This window comes from Oncorhynchus kisutch, linkage group LG1 (genome assembly GCF_002021735.2).
Source record: "Oncorhynchus kisutch isolate 150728-3 linkage group LG1, Okis_V2, whole genome shotgun sequence".
Lineage (NCBI taxonomy): Eukaryota > Metazoa > Chordata > Actinopteri > Salmoniformes > Salmonidae > Oncorhynchus > Oncorhynchus kisutch.
Genome location: NC_034174.2, coordinates 52,041,686 through 52,056,435, shown reverse-complemented (window position 1 = coordinate 52,056,435; position 14,750 = coordinate 52,041,686). Strand labels below are relative to the sequence as shown.

The 14,750-nt window shown below is 40.3% G+C and overlaps 1 protein-coding gene across 1 annotated transcript; it reads right to left on the bottom strand.

Annotated features, from left to right (window-relative positions):
* Window positions 1-3,778: 3,778 nt before the first annotated feature.
* LOC109898116 (transcriptional repressor scratch 2) lies at window positions 3,779-8,197 on the bottom strand. The gene is made up of 2 exons (XM_031835189.1): window positions 7,634-8,197; window positions 3,779-5,731 (listed from the first exon to the last, which is right to left on the bottom strand). The coding sequence occupies exons 1-2, from the start codon at window positions 7,779-7,781 to the stop codon at window positions 4,899-4,901; spliced, it is 981 nt and encodes a 326-aa protein (XP_031691049.1). The 5' UTR covers window positions 7,782-8,197; the 3' UTR covers window positions 3,779-4,898.
* Between the last annotated feature and the right edge of the window lie 6,553 nt (window positions 8,198-14,750).

Below are 14,750 nucleotides of genomic sequence, written 5' to 3'. Positions count from 1 at the left end.
GGGTGATGCAACACGACAACAACCCAAAACACAGAAGTAAATCAACAACAGAATGGCTTCAACAGAAGAAAATATGCCTTCTTGAGTGGCACAGTCAGAGTCCTGACTTCAACCTGATTGAGATGCTGTGGCATGACCTCGAGAGCGGTTCACACCAGACATCCCAAGAATATTGCTGAACTGAAACAGTTTTGTATAAAAAAATGGTCCAAGATTCCTCCTGACCGTTGTGCAGGTCTGATCCGCAACTACAGAAAACATTTGGTTGAGGTTATTGCTGCCAAAGGAGGGTCAACCAGTTATTAAATCCATGGTTCACATACTTTTCCCACCCTGCATTGTGAATGTTTATATGGTGTGTTCAATAAAGACATAAAACTTATAATTGTTTGTGTATTATTAGTTTAAGCAGAAAGTTTGTCCATTTAGATGATCAGATCAAATTTGATGACCAATTTATGGATCTGTCTCTGTCCGTTCGTATATCTAAGACACCAATGGCCCAATTTTGAAAAAACTTAGATGTGTGATGCATCTTACCATAGAGATACATATTTATAAAATTACATTGATTGGCCCAAGAGGGGCCCTATAGTAATCAACTGAAATTCGAAACTTTGAACAAACATGTCTCCTGTCCCCTTTGAGCTTGAATTGTTGTTACTAATTGGACTGGGAGACGACATGTTTACTGTTGCCTTATTTGTTAGTTTATTTAACACAAAGTTGTTAGGTAAAGCAACTATGATTCAAGTAAGATATATTCTGAATTTATTCATACTTTTTGTTTCCTTGATGGTTTATGTGTCGAATAATGTTACCTCGAGTGTAGTGGAGGCTCCTCAGAGGAGGGAGGTGTGAACCATCCTCCTAAGTGAATTTCATAAAAATAATGAAACAATAGAAAAAAGTATCCTTTTTAGGTAAAACTATACCAAATATATTAATGTCACCAAATAATGGATAAAAACACACTATTTTGCAATGCAGGTCCACAGTAGCCTCAACAGCACTCTGTAGGGTAGTGTCCTCCTCTGTCTACATTGACTTCAATACAAAACCTAGGAGGCTCATGGTTCTCACCCCCTTCCATAGACTTACACAGAAATTATGGCAACATCTGGAGGATGTCCTCCAACCGATCAGAGCTCTTGCAGCATGAACTGACATGTTGTCCACCCAATGAAAGGATCAGAGAATGAATCTAGTACTAAAGCATAAGCTACAGCTACCTATGGTAGCACTGCAGTGCATAAAATGTGATGAGTAGTTGACTCAAAGAGTGAGAAAGATAATAGTTCAACAGTTTTGAACAAAATCATTCCTTTAAAATGAAGGAGAAGTAAGAGAAAAGTTGAGAGTTAGCTATATTTCTATATATATATTTTTTAAACTTTCATTTAGCTAGCAAATGCAGCTAGCTAGTTTAGCCTACTGAAACACCCGGCTCAAACAGAGAGGGATACTATGTTAGCTAGCTGGATATGCAACACTGGAACTCTTCCAAGTCCAGGTAAACTTTTGGTTTGATTAATTTATTGCCATGGGTGTCCCCCCAGGTTTAACTGCTAAATTGCTTTCTGACTGTACACTGTACTGCATGATTATAGCGGGTTTACTAACCTCTAGTAGCTATGTTGACTATGGCGTTAGCTAATGTGGTGACAACGATGTAGGCTATGTGTAGCAGTTAGCGGTTATGATATGAATGTTTGGCTTGGAAAGTTTTTTTTCTTCTGATCACAGACAGCTGATGTGCTGGTGAGAGGAAGAGAGTTTGGACACATACACATTCAAGTTATTTAAAAATATATATATTTTCTACATTGTAGAATAGTAGTGAAGACATTAAAACTATGAAATAACACATATGGAATCATGTCGTAACCAAAAGTGTTAAACAAATCATAATAGATTTTAGATTATTGATGACAACTTTGCATACTCTTCGCGTTCACTCAACAAGCTTCTCCTGGAATGCTTTTCCAACAGTCTTAAAGGAGTTCCCACATATTCCCACCGCTTGTTGGCTGCTTTTCCTTCACTCTGTAATCCAACTCATCCCAAACTATTTCAATTGGGTTGAGGTCAGGTCATCTGATGCAGCACTCCATCACTCCCCTTCTTGGTCTAATAGCCCTTACACAGTCTGGAGGTGTGGGGTCATTGTCCTGTTGGAAAAAAAATGATAGTCCCACTAAGCGCAAACCAGATGGGATGGCGTATTGCTGCAGAATGCTGTGGTAGCCATGCTGGTTACGTGTGCCTTGAATTCTAAATAAATCACAACAGTGTCACCAGCAAAGCACCCCCACACCATCACACCTCCACCTCCATGCTTCACGGTGGGAACCACACAAAGATCATCTGTTTACCTACTCTGCATCTCACAAAGACACAGCGGTTGTAACCAAAAATCTCTCATTTGGACTCATCAGACCAAAGAACAGATTTTCACCGGTGTTTCTTAGCCCAAGCGAGTCTCTTCTTATTATTGGTGCCCTTTAGTAGTTATTTCTTTGCAGCAATTCGACCACGAAGGCCTGATTCACGCAGTCTCCTCTGAACATTTGATGTTGCGATGGCTCTGTTACTTGAACTCTGTGAAACATTTATTTGGGCTGCAATTTCTGAGGCTGGTAACTCTAATGAACTTATACTCTGTAGCAGAGGTAACTCTGTGTCTTCCTTTCCTGTGGCAGTCTTCATGAGAGCCAGGTTCGCTTGATGGTTTTTGCGACTGCACTTGAAGAAACTTGAAATTGTCTGCATTGACTGACCTTCATGTTTTAATGTAATGATTGCCTGTTGTTTCTCTTTGCTTATTTGAGCTGTTCTTGCCATAATATGGACTTGGTCTTTTATCAAATAGGGCTATCATCTGTATACTACCCCTACCTTGTCACAACACAACTGATTGGCTCAAATGCATTCAGAAGGAAAGAAATTCTACAAATTAACATTTCACAAGGCACACCTGCTAATTGAAATGCATTCCAGGTGACTAGCTCATGAAGCTGGTTAAGAGAATGGCACGAGTGTGCAAAGCTGTCATCAAGGCAAAGGGTGGCTACTTTGAAGAATCTCAAATATATTTTGTTTTGATGTCTTCACTATTATTCTACAATGTAGAAAATAATAAAAATTAAGAAAAACTCTGGAATGAGTAGGTGTATATAAACTTTTGACTGGTACTATATACAATGAGCAAATTATCATACTGTTTGTATGTGATTGGTATGAAAGCGAACTGTGTTTGCATTTGATCAGGGGCGTATTCATTCCCCCGTTTCTGTTCAAAAACGTTTCTTAAACAGATACAAACGTAACGAAATGGGAATAAACATTCCTGAATTTGTCCAACTCTCATTTGCAACTGTTGGAGTTATGATTACGCCCTAAATCAGCTAGATGCTGGCAAGAGTGTGCAAGGCGGTATTGAATATGTCACTGTCTGTCACCTTGATTACTCAAATTTCTCTCGACCTGCGTTGTAAACTTTCATTCATAGGCTAGGTTGTACCAACCTCATGATGGGTATAGGGAAATTTTGAGTATCGTGTAGTAGCCCAAAACAATCAATGTTACATTGAGCTGGGTGAATGGAATATGAATGACAGTCATCCAGTATGCTGTAATAGAAACAAAGCCATGCTCATAAAAAAATGATCATCCTCCCTCATCTTAAACGGCACCGGCCACCACTGCTCGAGTGATCATGTGTGTTGAGTTGATGATAGTTGACGCCTTGAAAATGGCACAAGGCACAGAAAGCAACTTAGTGAAAATATCATCTTTTAATTATTGATATGACTTGGTAATTGAAAAGTTCATAGCTTTTCCGATTACATACAAAGTTTAGTACAATTCAAATTCAACAGCTTTACATAGGGCAAATAATTAATGGGACCAATCCTTCATAATAATGGTGTAACAAATTAACTGGATTCTCATGTCTAAGTATTACAATGTAGCTTACACTTATAGCCTGTGCATAGATTCAAAAACAAAAGGGCATATTGAGCATTTCCTATGTAGAACATGAATACATCAACAATTGTTGTGAATGAGACCAGATATAGGGCTACTTTATCTCAGAAATATATTACAGCATTTTATAAGATGTTCAATTCATAAATCAAATCAAATAAATACATTTAGAATGAATTAACAACCTAGTTAACCAATACATTTATCATTTGATAAATAAATACATAAATACATAAAATTAATAAATACACAAATGTTTATCGTGGAAGACATGTTGCAGGGAAATTAATTGGCAGATTAAAAAATAATGGAATGTAAATTATTGCAAATAAATGAATACGAATCCATAAAACAATTATAGAATAAAAAATATTAACATTTTAATGTTATTCAGTCATCATCGTCAGTTATCTTCTATGTTCTTGAACAACCCTCATTTTCATTATTATTGCTCTCTATCAAAAAGCAGGAAGAGAAAGACGAGTGGTGAGGAGTGCAGTCTTTGACCAGGGTTGTGTTCATTAGGCACCAAATGGAAGAAAACAGACTGAAACAAGGCAAGGGACTATCTGGATAAGTCCAATAATAAAAAAAGTTAAACCTTCATTTTAGTTTTCAGTTGCGATGTGTTTTAAAAGATTTCTGTTACATGCCCTAATGTTTCCCAACTCCAGTCCTCGAGTACTCCCAACAGATTCAACTTGTCAACTAATGATCAAGCCCTTGATGAGTTGAATGAGGTGTATTTCTCTGGGAATACAATACAAATGTGTACTGTTGGGGGTACTCAAGGACTGGAGTTGGGAAACACTGCCCGAATGAACACAACATTGGTCTCTCTTGTAAAGGAGATATTATCTCAGTGAAACAGACCTGGGTAAATAAGCTCATATCGTGTAAATCTCTGATCAGTCCTCGGGACAGCAGTCCTCTTCGTCTCCGGAGCCCTTGAAGCAGGCCGACTCGTAATGCTTGATCAGGTAGGACTTCAGTGCAAAGCTCTTGCCGCAGCGCTTGCAATCATAGTGCTTGAAGGCCGAGTGCGTCTGCATGTGGGCACGCAGGTTGGAGCGGTCCGCAAACGCTTTGCCGCAGTGGGCACAGGCAAACGGCTTCTCGCCCGTGTGCGAGCGCATGTGACCCTGCAGCAGCCACGGTCGGCTAAACGCCTTGCCGCACACTCCACACTCATGCCGCAGGTCGTGGGTGAGCATGTGCATGGCCAGTGCCGGCATGGACACGTAGGCCTTATGGCACGTGGGGCACTTCCTGGCCTGCTGGCCTTCCAGGCTGCGGTGTGTCTGCTTGTGACGGCTCAGGTTGGACGAGGTGGCATAGGTCTTGCTGCATTCGCTGCACGTGTGGCGCCCCGGTCCCTTAGACTTTCCGGGCTTTCCTTTGGCAGCCTTGGACCCTGTGGATCCTGTGGAGCCCACTTCTGCAATGCTGTTTCTCTCCTCACCTTTAGTTTTTGTTTTCCCGTGGTTGGCCCTTCTCCGAGAGCGGCCGTCAGAGATGAGGAAGGCATCCACTGTGTAGCTGCTGCTGTCCGACTCGGTGGTTATGCCTGAGCAGGGGCTGTCGGGCTGCTCCATGTCATGGTCAGAGTAGTCCTCCCCCCCGCTGCCCCCTGTGCTCCCTGGGGAGTACAGGGGCCCCGCGGAGAGCCCGGTCTGCCTCCTCAAGCCAGGGTCCTTTGTGCTCTGGCATATTGAGGGGATGACGTAATCCTGGATGTAGCCTGTAGCAGGTTTGGTAGAGGAAGATTTGGAATAAATAAGTGCATTTTTGGCAACAATTGTGGCATTTTAAATGTATAGCCTTTATACAGATTTTTAGCAAAATGCATTTCACAAGATATGTTTTTTTGGTCTAAGATTCTATGGTTTTATGATTCCAGCACTCTTTCTGATTCCAGTTGAAAGCATTTTTTTTTTATTGTTGAGCCATTGAGTGAAAGACAGCTGATCTGAGTCTTCCATGCATTGCGGATCAATATGAAACTGTATACAGGAAACCATTTGCAAGTGCTTGGTTCAGCAAGCTTTGCGAATTAAATATGAATGACTCTACAGTGCACAGTCTTGCACCGATCAATACTCATCCGGCTCAAAACAAGTTATGCACCCCAATTGGCACCCTATTCCCTATATAGTGCACTGTTTTTGAACAGGGCCCATAGGGCTCTGGTCAAAACTAGTGCACTATGTAGGTAATAGGGTGCCATTTGGGACACACACAAGGACTATCATTACTAGCTATCAAAAAGACCCTCACAGACTAAATGCAAGTTCTATGCACTGACATGGACACAACAGTCATAAAATTAAACACACTTCTCCACAACTGATACACCTGTCGCCATCCCATCCCATGCCACCATGTCTAAATCTGTTATCGTAGCGGGGGCCAAAACAAAAATGAATGTCTAAGTAGAGAAATCCCACAAAGCGCTAAATCATTTTAATCAGATCATTCTCCATCTGTGGTGTGTTGAAAGTGCCTGTGAGTATGGTAATGGGTAGATTGAATGACAGGTGCAGTGTGATTTGGGGATGGGAATGGAGAGGGGAAGGCAAAGGGGGGTTATAGGCTGATCTTTACAGCAGTGCACAATATATTATGCTCCCCCTTGCAACACAAAGGGAACCAGACAGCTGGCATCCTAATTCTGGGAACAAATGATCCGGCGAGCCAAAGCTCTGTGGTTATGATGGACATTCCACTAACAACACACCACACATTTCTATGGAAGTGTTTTTCCCTGAAATCATAGCATCAATTAACAAAACCTCATATACATCTAAGGTTGATTGCACTCCCCTCTCATTTGTTGTATCAATGATAAACTAAGGATGTTACAAAGCATGTTGCCCTTTTCCATTTAAGTTGATATTTTCTAATGAATACCATTTTTTTTTACCCATTTAACATTGAGTTTTGTCGGTTAAATCAGAAAAGAAACTGTATTTTGTCAATCGATTTTGGAGAAAGAAAGAGAGGGGTTTGAATTGCTACAATTTGACCTCCCTGTGGGTATCTCGCATCCTGTAAGATCAGATGAGATGAAGGGATGAAGAGCTAGAGGACTGGAGGGGGTGGGGGTGATAACAGGTAAAGCCTCAAGGGCAACAGCACCAGCTAAGGACAAACCAGTCGCATGTGGATATCTGCTTTCTGGTGGTGGTGGAGAGGTTATAGACCTCACAAAGGCTTGGATGGGATTTCGAGCATCCATGTGTACCATTATGCATGTACACAATAGTATTAAAGCCAAAGCCTGTTGTGTGATCTGCTCTGTATTAAACTGATTGGTCCAGAGTGACCTGAATACTCTTTAGCGTCACTGGAGGCATGGGGCGGACTGGGGTGGGGAGGGTTGGCCGGTGGAGGGATTAAATAGCAACATCACAGGCTTAAGGAAAAACATGTATCAAGGGGTTGGTCCATTTATAAAACAAATTTAACAAGTATGTTTTTCATTCCATTTCTGAACAAATACACTATTGAATTTTTCTTGAAACCTACAACTCTAAACTATATACAACAAGCACATTAACAATAAGCACATTAACAATAAAAATTTGTTTTTTACTACATGTTTGCAATGTGTAGACAGAAAAGTTAAGTCATCTCAACTCACCATTTTCACTCAAACGGACCGCCAAGTTGGTGGCGGACTCGGTGATGGCACGTGTGAGCGTGTACGATCCGTCCGAGTGATGCTGATGATTGGAGGAGGAGGAGTAATCGTGGACCTTCAGTTGCTTCACCAAAAAGGAACGTGGCATTTTCTTGACGGGCTGGTCCTAATGCCACATATGAATAAAAAAACAACGCAGGAAAAAGCCAAAGACCTGCACGCTACTTCAGGACAGCCCTTTAGAAAAGGCCCCAAGTCAAAGAAAGCCAAAATGGAGGTGAATGACGCAAACGGATGCTCTGAGATTTCCCTCACTACTAAAACTCCCAGGCCTGAATAGTCTGAATAGCGTCAGTCTGAATGCCAGAAAGAATGGAAACCGGAAGAACGGAAGAGAAAGTGCTAGGAAAAAGTGAAAGCCAAAGGAGAAAGTAAAGACAGAGGAAGAAAGACAGTGGAGATAGAAAGATAGAGACCGTGTGAGAGAGAGGAGATGGCTAGACTAGCTGAGCTCAGCACTAGCGCAGGCTTTTATATGGGGCACGAACCCCCAAAGATCAGGTGGTGCCTTTGGAAAAGGGAGCCTACTTAGCATTAATCCATCAAACATCCCCGGGGACACACATCAAATTACCACGAGCCGTCTGTGCATCCCCGCACGAGCACCTACACACACGCACATACACACACACACACACGAGCGCACACACTGCAGCCAACCCCAGTCAACTCCCCCTCCTCTCACCCCGTCTCTTTCACCCCTTCATCGCTCCACACACAGAGAGAGAGCAGACAATAGCACCGCTGAAGCATGTGGGTGACACTACACACAACATCTTGTCCCCTATTGTCTTCCAATGAAGTAGCTAACAGTTTATTGCTGACTGCCCCCCCAAAAAACTGTTATGTGCCTCTTCCTCCCCACCTTCTGATATTTTAATCTTCAAAGGCTAAATGCGGATTAAAATAATTTCATTTCATAATTATAATCTTCTTTGATAATGTATTTATCATTTATTTATCATGATTATATAAGTGGGGATATGGATTTTAACAAATGGCAATATCCAGTGCCTTCAGAAACTTCACACCCCTTGACTTTTTCCACATGTTGTTGTGTTGCAGCTTGAATTTATATGGATTAAGATGAGATTTTTTGTCACACAATACCCCATCATGTCAAAGTACAATTATATTTTTAGTTTTTTTTTTTTACAGATGAATTAAAAATGAAAAGCTGAAATGTCTTGAGTCAATAAGTATTCAATCTTTTTGTTATGGCAAGCCTAAATAAGTCCAGGAGTAAACATTTGCTTAACAAGTCGCATAATAAATTGCATGGACTCACTCTGTGTGCAATAATAGTGTCACGATCGTCAAAATAACATTCGGAGCAAGGCGCAGTGTGATATGGGTTCCACATCTTTTATATCGTGAAACGCACAAAACAATAAAATAGAAACATGAGGCTAAGTAGTGCTCACAGGCAACTACTCATAAACAAGATCCCACAAAAAAACAGTGGAGAAATAGCTGCCTAAATATCATCCCCAATCAGAGACAACGCTAAACAGCTGCCTCTGATTGGGAACCATACCAATCCAACATAGAAATAAAACAACCTAGATTACCCACCCTAGTCACACCCTGACCTAACCAAAATAGAGAATAAAAAGGCTCTCTATGGTCAGGGCGTGACAAATAGTGTTTAACATGATTTATGAATGACTACCTCATCTCTGTACCCCACACATACAATTATCTGGAAGGTCCCACAGTCGAGCAGTGAATTTCAAACACAGATTCAACCACAAGGAAGGGCACCTATTGGTAGATGGGTAAAAAAAACTAAAAAAACATTGAATATCCCTTTGAGCATGATGAAGTTATTAATTACACTTTGGATGGTGTATCAATACCTCAAGTCACTACAAAGATACAGGCGTCCTTCCTAACAGTTGCCGGCGAGGAAGGAAACCGCTCAGGGATTTCACCATGAGGCCAATGGTGACTTTCAAACAGTTATAAAGTTTAATGGCTGTGATAGGAGAAAACTGAAGATGGATCAACAACATTATAGTTTCTCTACAATACTAACCTAATTGACAGGGAGAAAAGAAGGAAGCCTGTACAGAACAAAAATATGCATCCTGTTTGCAACAAGGCACTAGTAAATCTGTAAGTAAATCAAGTAAATCTGTAAATCACAAGTAAATCTGCTAAAAAAAATGTGGCAAAGCAATTCACTTTATGTCCTGTATACAAAGTGTTATGTTTGAGGCAAATCCAATACAACACATTACTAAGTACCACTCTCCATATGTTCAAGCATAGTGGTGGCTTACAATGTTTTCGTGTTATTTTGTTTCTCTCTTTGTATGTGTGATACTTTTTGTACTTTACAGTGAAAATCGCAGTTTAGCCGCAGTGAATTGATCAAGTAATCATGTGGTATCAAATGGAAGAGAACTACAATTACTGCCAAAGTTTTCAGTTTCTACTTGTTATCGGTACGCTTGTAATCATTAAATTAGTTTTTCAGGATAAAAAAGAAAAGCAATGGCAAAATCCTAGAGGATAACCTGGTTCAGTCTGCTTTCCACCAGACAATGGGAGATGAATTCACCTTTCAGCAGGACAATAACCTAAAACACAATCCCAAATCTACATGGGAGTTGCTTACCACGAAGACAGTGAATATTCCTGAGATGCCGAGTTACAGTTTTGACTTAAATCTTCTTAAAAATCTATGGCAAAAGCTGAAAATGGTTGTCCAGAATTTATGAGCAACCAATTTGACAAAGCTTGAAGAATTTTGAAAAGAATAATGGGCAAATGTTGCACAATCCAGTTGTGGGAAGCACTTACAGACTTACCCAGAAAGACACAGCTGTTATCACCGCCAATGGTGATTCCACAAAGTATTGACTCAGGGTTGAGAATACTTATGTAAATTACATTTCTGTATTTAATTTTCAATAAATGTGCAAACATTTCTAAAACATCTTTTCACTTTGTCATCATGAGGTATTGTGTGTAGATCGGTGGGGAAAAAAATCTATTTAATCCATTTTGAATTCAGGCTGTAACACAACAAAATGTGGAATAAGTCAAGGGGTATAAATACTTTCTGAAGACAGATGCTTTAAAATGCGATTGTAGCTTTCACCCATACAGATTGATTTAGATGTAAAGAATGGAGGGTGTCATATTGCAATGTGTATCCTTTGAGCATAAACCACCTCTGAATATTCTACATTGGTAATGCTTTTGATATGTTGTTTACATACATTTTACATTCACATACTTGACAGAGATACTGCCATCAGTGCCGCCAGAACAGCTGCTATTTTTCTCTCTCATTTCTTATTGTAGGTTTCTGGCAGTTTTATGTCCACATAAGAATCTCTTATCCTCCACGTCAACCTCAATGGTCCCTGTAGTGACTTCCGGCCTGGCGGATGAGAGGTTGACTCCTGTGTGAACGGAGGGTTGACGGGGAATTATGGATACGTGGCTTGAAATGTCTCTGGATGGATTTTTGAAAAAACACAAACAGTGTACAAAAAAAATGAAAAATATGCATTTTATATACAGTACCAGTCAAAAGTTTGGGCACACCTACTCATTCAAGAGTTTTTCTTTGTTTGTACTATTTTCTACATTGTAGAATAATAGTGAAGACATCAAAACTATGAAATAACACCTTTTGAATCATGTACTAACCAAAGAAAGTGTTAAACAAATATAATATATTTTATATTTGAGATTCTTCAAAGTAGCCACCTTAAGTAGCCTTGATGACAGCTTTGCACACTCTTTGCATTCTCTCAACCAGCTTCATGAGCTAGCCACCTGGAATATATTTCAATTAACAGGTATACCTTGTTAAAAGTTAATTTGTGGAATTTCTTTCCTTTTTAATGCGTTTGATCCAATCAGTTGTGTTGTGATAAGGTAGGGATGGTATACAGAAGATAGCAGTATTTGGTAAAAGACCATGTCCATATTATGGCAAGAACAGCTCAAATAAGCAAAGGGAAAAATAGTACAAATAAAGAAAAACCCTTGAATGAGTAGGTGTGTCCACTTTTGACTGGTACTGTATATATATATATATGTATATATAGCCAATATGCCTTATTTTGTTTTATTTCCCTTAGGGGAAAAACAAGACTCTTTTCATAGAAGGCACAAGTGAATTGTAGAAAATGTGCAACCCTGCGAATCGGTGAAGATATACACAAAATACAACATTGCACATGTTTGGTTTTCACATTTGTGTGTTTTTCCTCTATACACATAATTGATTAATCTTGTGTGCGACTGTGCCCCATTTGACTAGCTTACTGCATAGTAAATAGGGCCATAGAGTGTGTGACGGGAGAGTGGCTATTGGGGTCTGTTTTAGTAGCGATAAGTGAGATAATTTGTGCTAATCGCATCCAGTCATTAGTGGAGGACCCTCTGCAAAACAAATCCTGGTCCTTTTCACTAAGAATGTCTTTTCAGCACTTCGCTAAAGTCGCTTTCTTCACCACCTGACAATGAGACAGCTGCAAGCCAATGAATGAGCCTGATTGTCTTTTCCATTTAATCAGCAGTTACCAGTGAGTGAATCGGAGAATGAACTTGCTTTCACTTTCACTACACTTGTTCCCTTAACTCACTCATTTCTGAGTATGTGCTGACTTGAAAATGGAGAATAAAAAAATATATTTTAGTTTGGTCATACACTTAACGTAACGCATACAAACATTTTGTTGACTTCAGCTCTATGTCTGCTGGGAGAGACAATTCTAGGGGATTCTGTACAGGACAAAAACATGGCAAAACCTCAACTTTTTAAGTGTACCTTTATTTAACTAGGCAAGTCAGTTAAGAACAGATTTGTACCTTGTCAGCTCTGGGATTTGAACTTGCAACCTTCCAGTTACTAGTTTAACGCTCTAACCACTAGGCTACCCTGCCGCTCCAAACTTTAGTTTGAATTTCTGTTTGGAGAAACAATACTACAATGTCCACAGGGATTCTACATTGGACAAGCACATGACAAAACCCATGCTTGAAAAGTAACTTGAAAAGGCATTCCACCCTCATCCCACCCAAAGATATTAAAGCAAGGAGGTCTGATGAGAAGTTACGGAAGAGGATGAGAAAAACTTCTATTCATCGGGTGTTATGATGGGGGGGGGGGGGGCTGCCGGGGCCAAAAGGGGGTTGTACAACTACATTTTAATCTAGTCGAGCCTCAATCCTGATAAAAAAAGATTCTGTCCTTCTCTCTCCTCTCCATTTCGGGGGTCATCAATCAAACCTGTCATTCCCTCTGTCCCACCGGTCTCTCTCCAGGCATCCGCCCGTTGTCGTGGCGTGAGGAAAACCGGCTCTCCGGGGAACTGGGAGGCCCACGCTACAGATGCTGCCGAAAATGAAAAGTGCAGAAGAAGAGAGAATGAGGTGCATTATAATGAGAAAGCTGTGACATGATGCCAGATCTGGATGGATGGTAGAGCAGTACAGACAGACAATAGGAGAAACACAGGAGTACTGTACATGAGACATTCATTTCAATAGTACTTTTTTTATTTTCTTATTGAACAATAATGATACAAAACAGGTACAAAATACAGGGTATTCAAAGTATTTTCCCTCATCAATCTACTCACACTTCCCCATAATGACAAAGCAAAACTGTTTTCTATCATTTTTTACAAATGTATATATTATCAGTTGAAGTTGGAAGTTTACATACACCTTAGCCAAATACATTTAAACTCAGTTTTTCACAATTCCTGACATTTAATCCAAGTAAAAATTCCCTGTCTTAGATCAGTTAGGATCACCACTTTATTTTAAGAATGTGAAATGCCAGAACACTCCCAGTGGGTCATAAGTTTACATACACTCAGTTATTATTTGGTAGCATTGCCTTTAAATTGTTTAACTTGGGTCAAATGTTTAGGGTAGCCTTCCACAAGCTTCCCACAATAAGTTGGGTGAATTTTGGCCCATTCCTCCTGACAGAGCTGGTGTAACTGAGTCAGGTTTGTAGGCCTCCTTGCTCGCACACTGTTTTTCAGTTCTGCCCACACATTTTTTATAGGATTGAGTTCAGGGCTGTGTGATGGCCACTCCAATACCTTGACTTTGTTGTCCTTAAGCCATTTTGCCACAAATTTGGAAGTATGCTTGGGGTCATTGTCCATTTGGAAGACCCATTTGCGACCAAACTTCCTGACTGATGTCTTGAGATGTTGCTTCAATATATCCACATACTTTTCCTGCCTCATGATGCCATCTATTTTGTGAAGTGACCCAGTCCCTCCTGCAGCAAAGCACCCCCATGTTTGATGCTGCCACCCCCGTGCTTCACGGTTGGGATGGTGTTCTTCGTCTTGCAAGTCTCCCCTTTTTCCTCCAAACATAACAATGGTCATTATGGCCAAATAATTATATTTTTGTTTCATCAGACCAGAGGACATTTCTCCAAAAAGTATGAACTTTGCCCCCATGTTCAGTTGCAAACCGTAGTCTGGCTTTTTGGAACAGTGGTTTCTTCCTTGCTGAGCGGCATTTCAGTTTATGTCGATATAGGACTTGTTTTACTGTGGATATAGATACTTTTGTACCTGTTTCCTCCAGCAACTTCACAGGGTCCTTTGCTGTTGTTCTGGTATTGATTTGTAATTTCCTCACCAAAGTACATTCATCTCAAGGAGACAGAACACGTCTCCTTCCTGAACTGTATGACGGCTGCGTGGTCCCATGGTGTTTATACTTGCGTACTATTGTTTGTGCAGATGAACGTGGTACCTTCAGGTGTTTGGAAATTGTTCCCAAGGATGAACCAGACTTGTGGAGGTCTACAATTTTTTTTCTGAGGTCTTGGCTGATTTCTTTTGATTTTCCCATGATGTCAAGCAAAGATGCACTGTGTTTGAAGGTAGGCCTTGAAATACATCCACAGGTACACCTCCAATTGACTTAAATGATGTCAATTTGCCTATCAGAAGCTTCTAAAGCCATGACATAATTTTCTGGAATTTTCCAAGTTGTTTAAAGGCACAGTCAACTTACTGTTGTAAACTTCTGACCCACTGGAATTGTGATACAG

What these genes read in the sequence shown, in the direction of transcription:
- LOC109898116 (XM_031835189.1), bottom strand. Translation starts at nt 7,781, where the DNA reads ATGCCACGTTCCTTTTTGGTGAAGCAACTGAAGGTCCACGATTACTCC. An exon ending in GGTCCGTTTGAGTGAAAATG is followed by an intron (nt 5,732 to 7,633) that starts GTGAGTTGAGAT and finishes AACCTGCTACAG; the next exon opens with GCTACATCCAGGATTACGTC.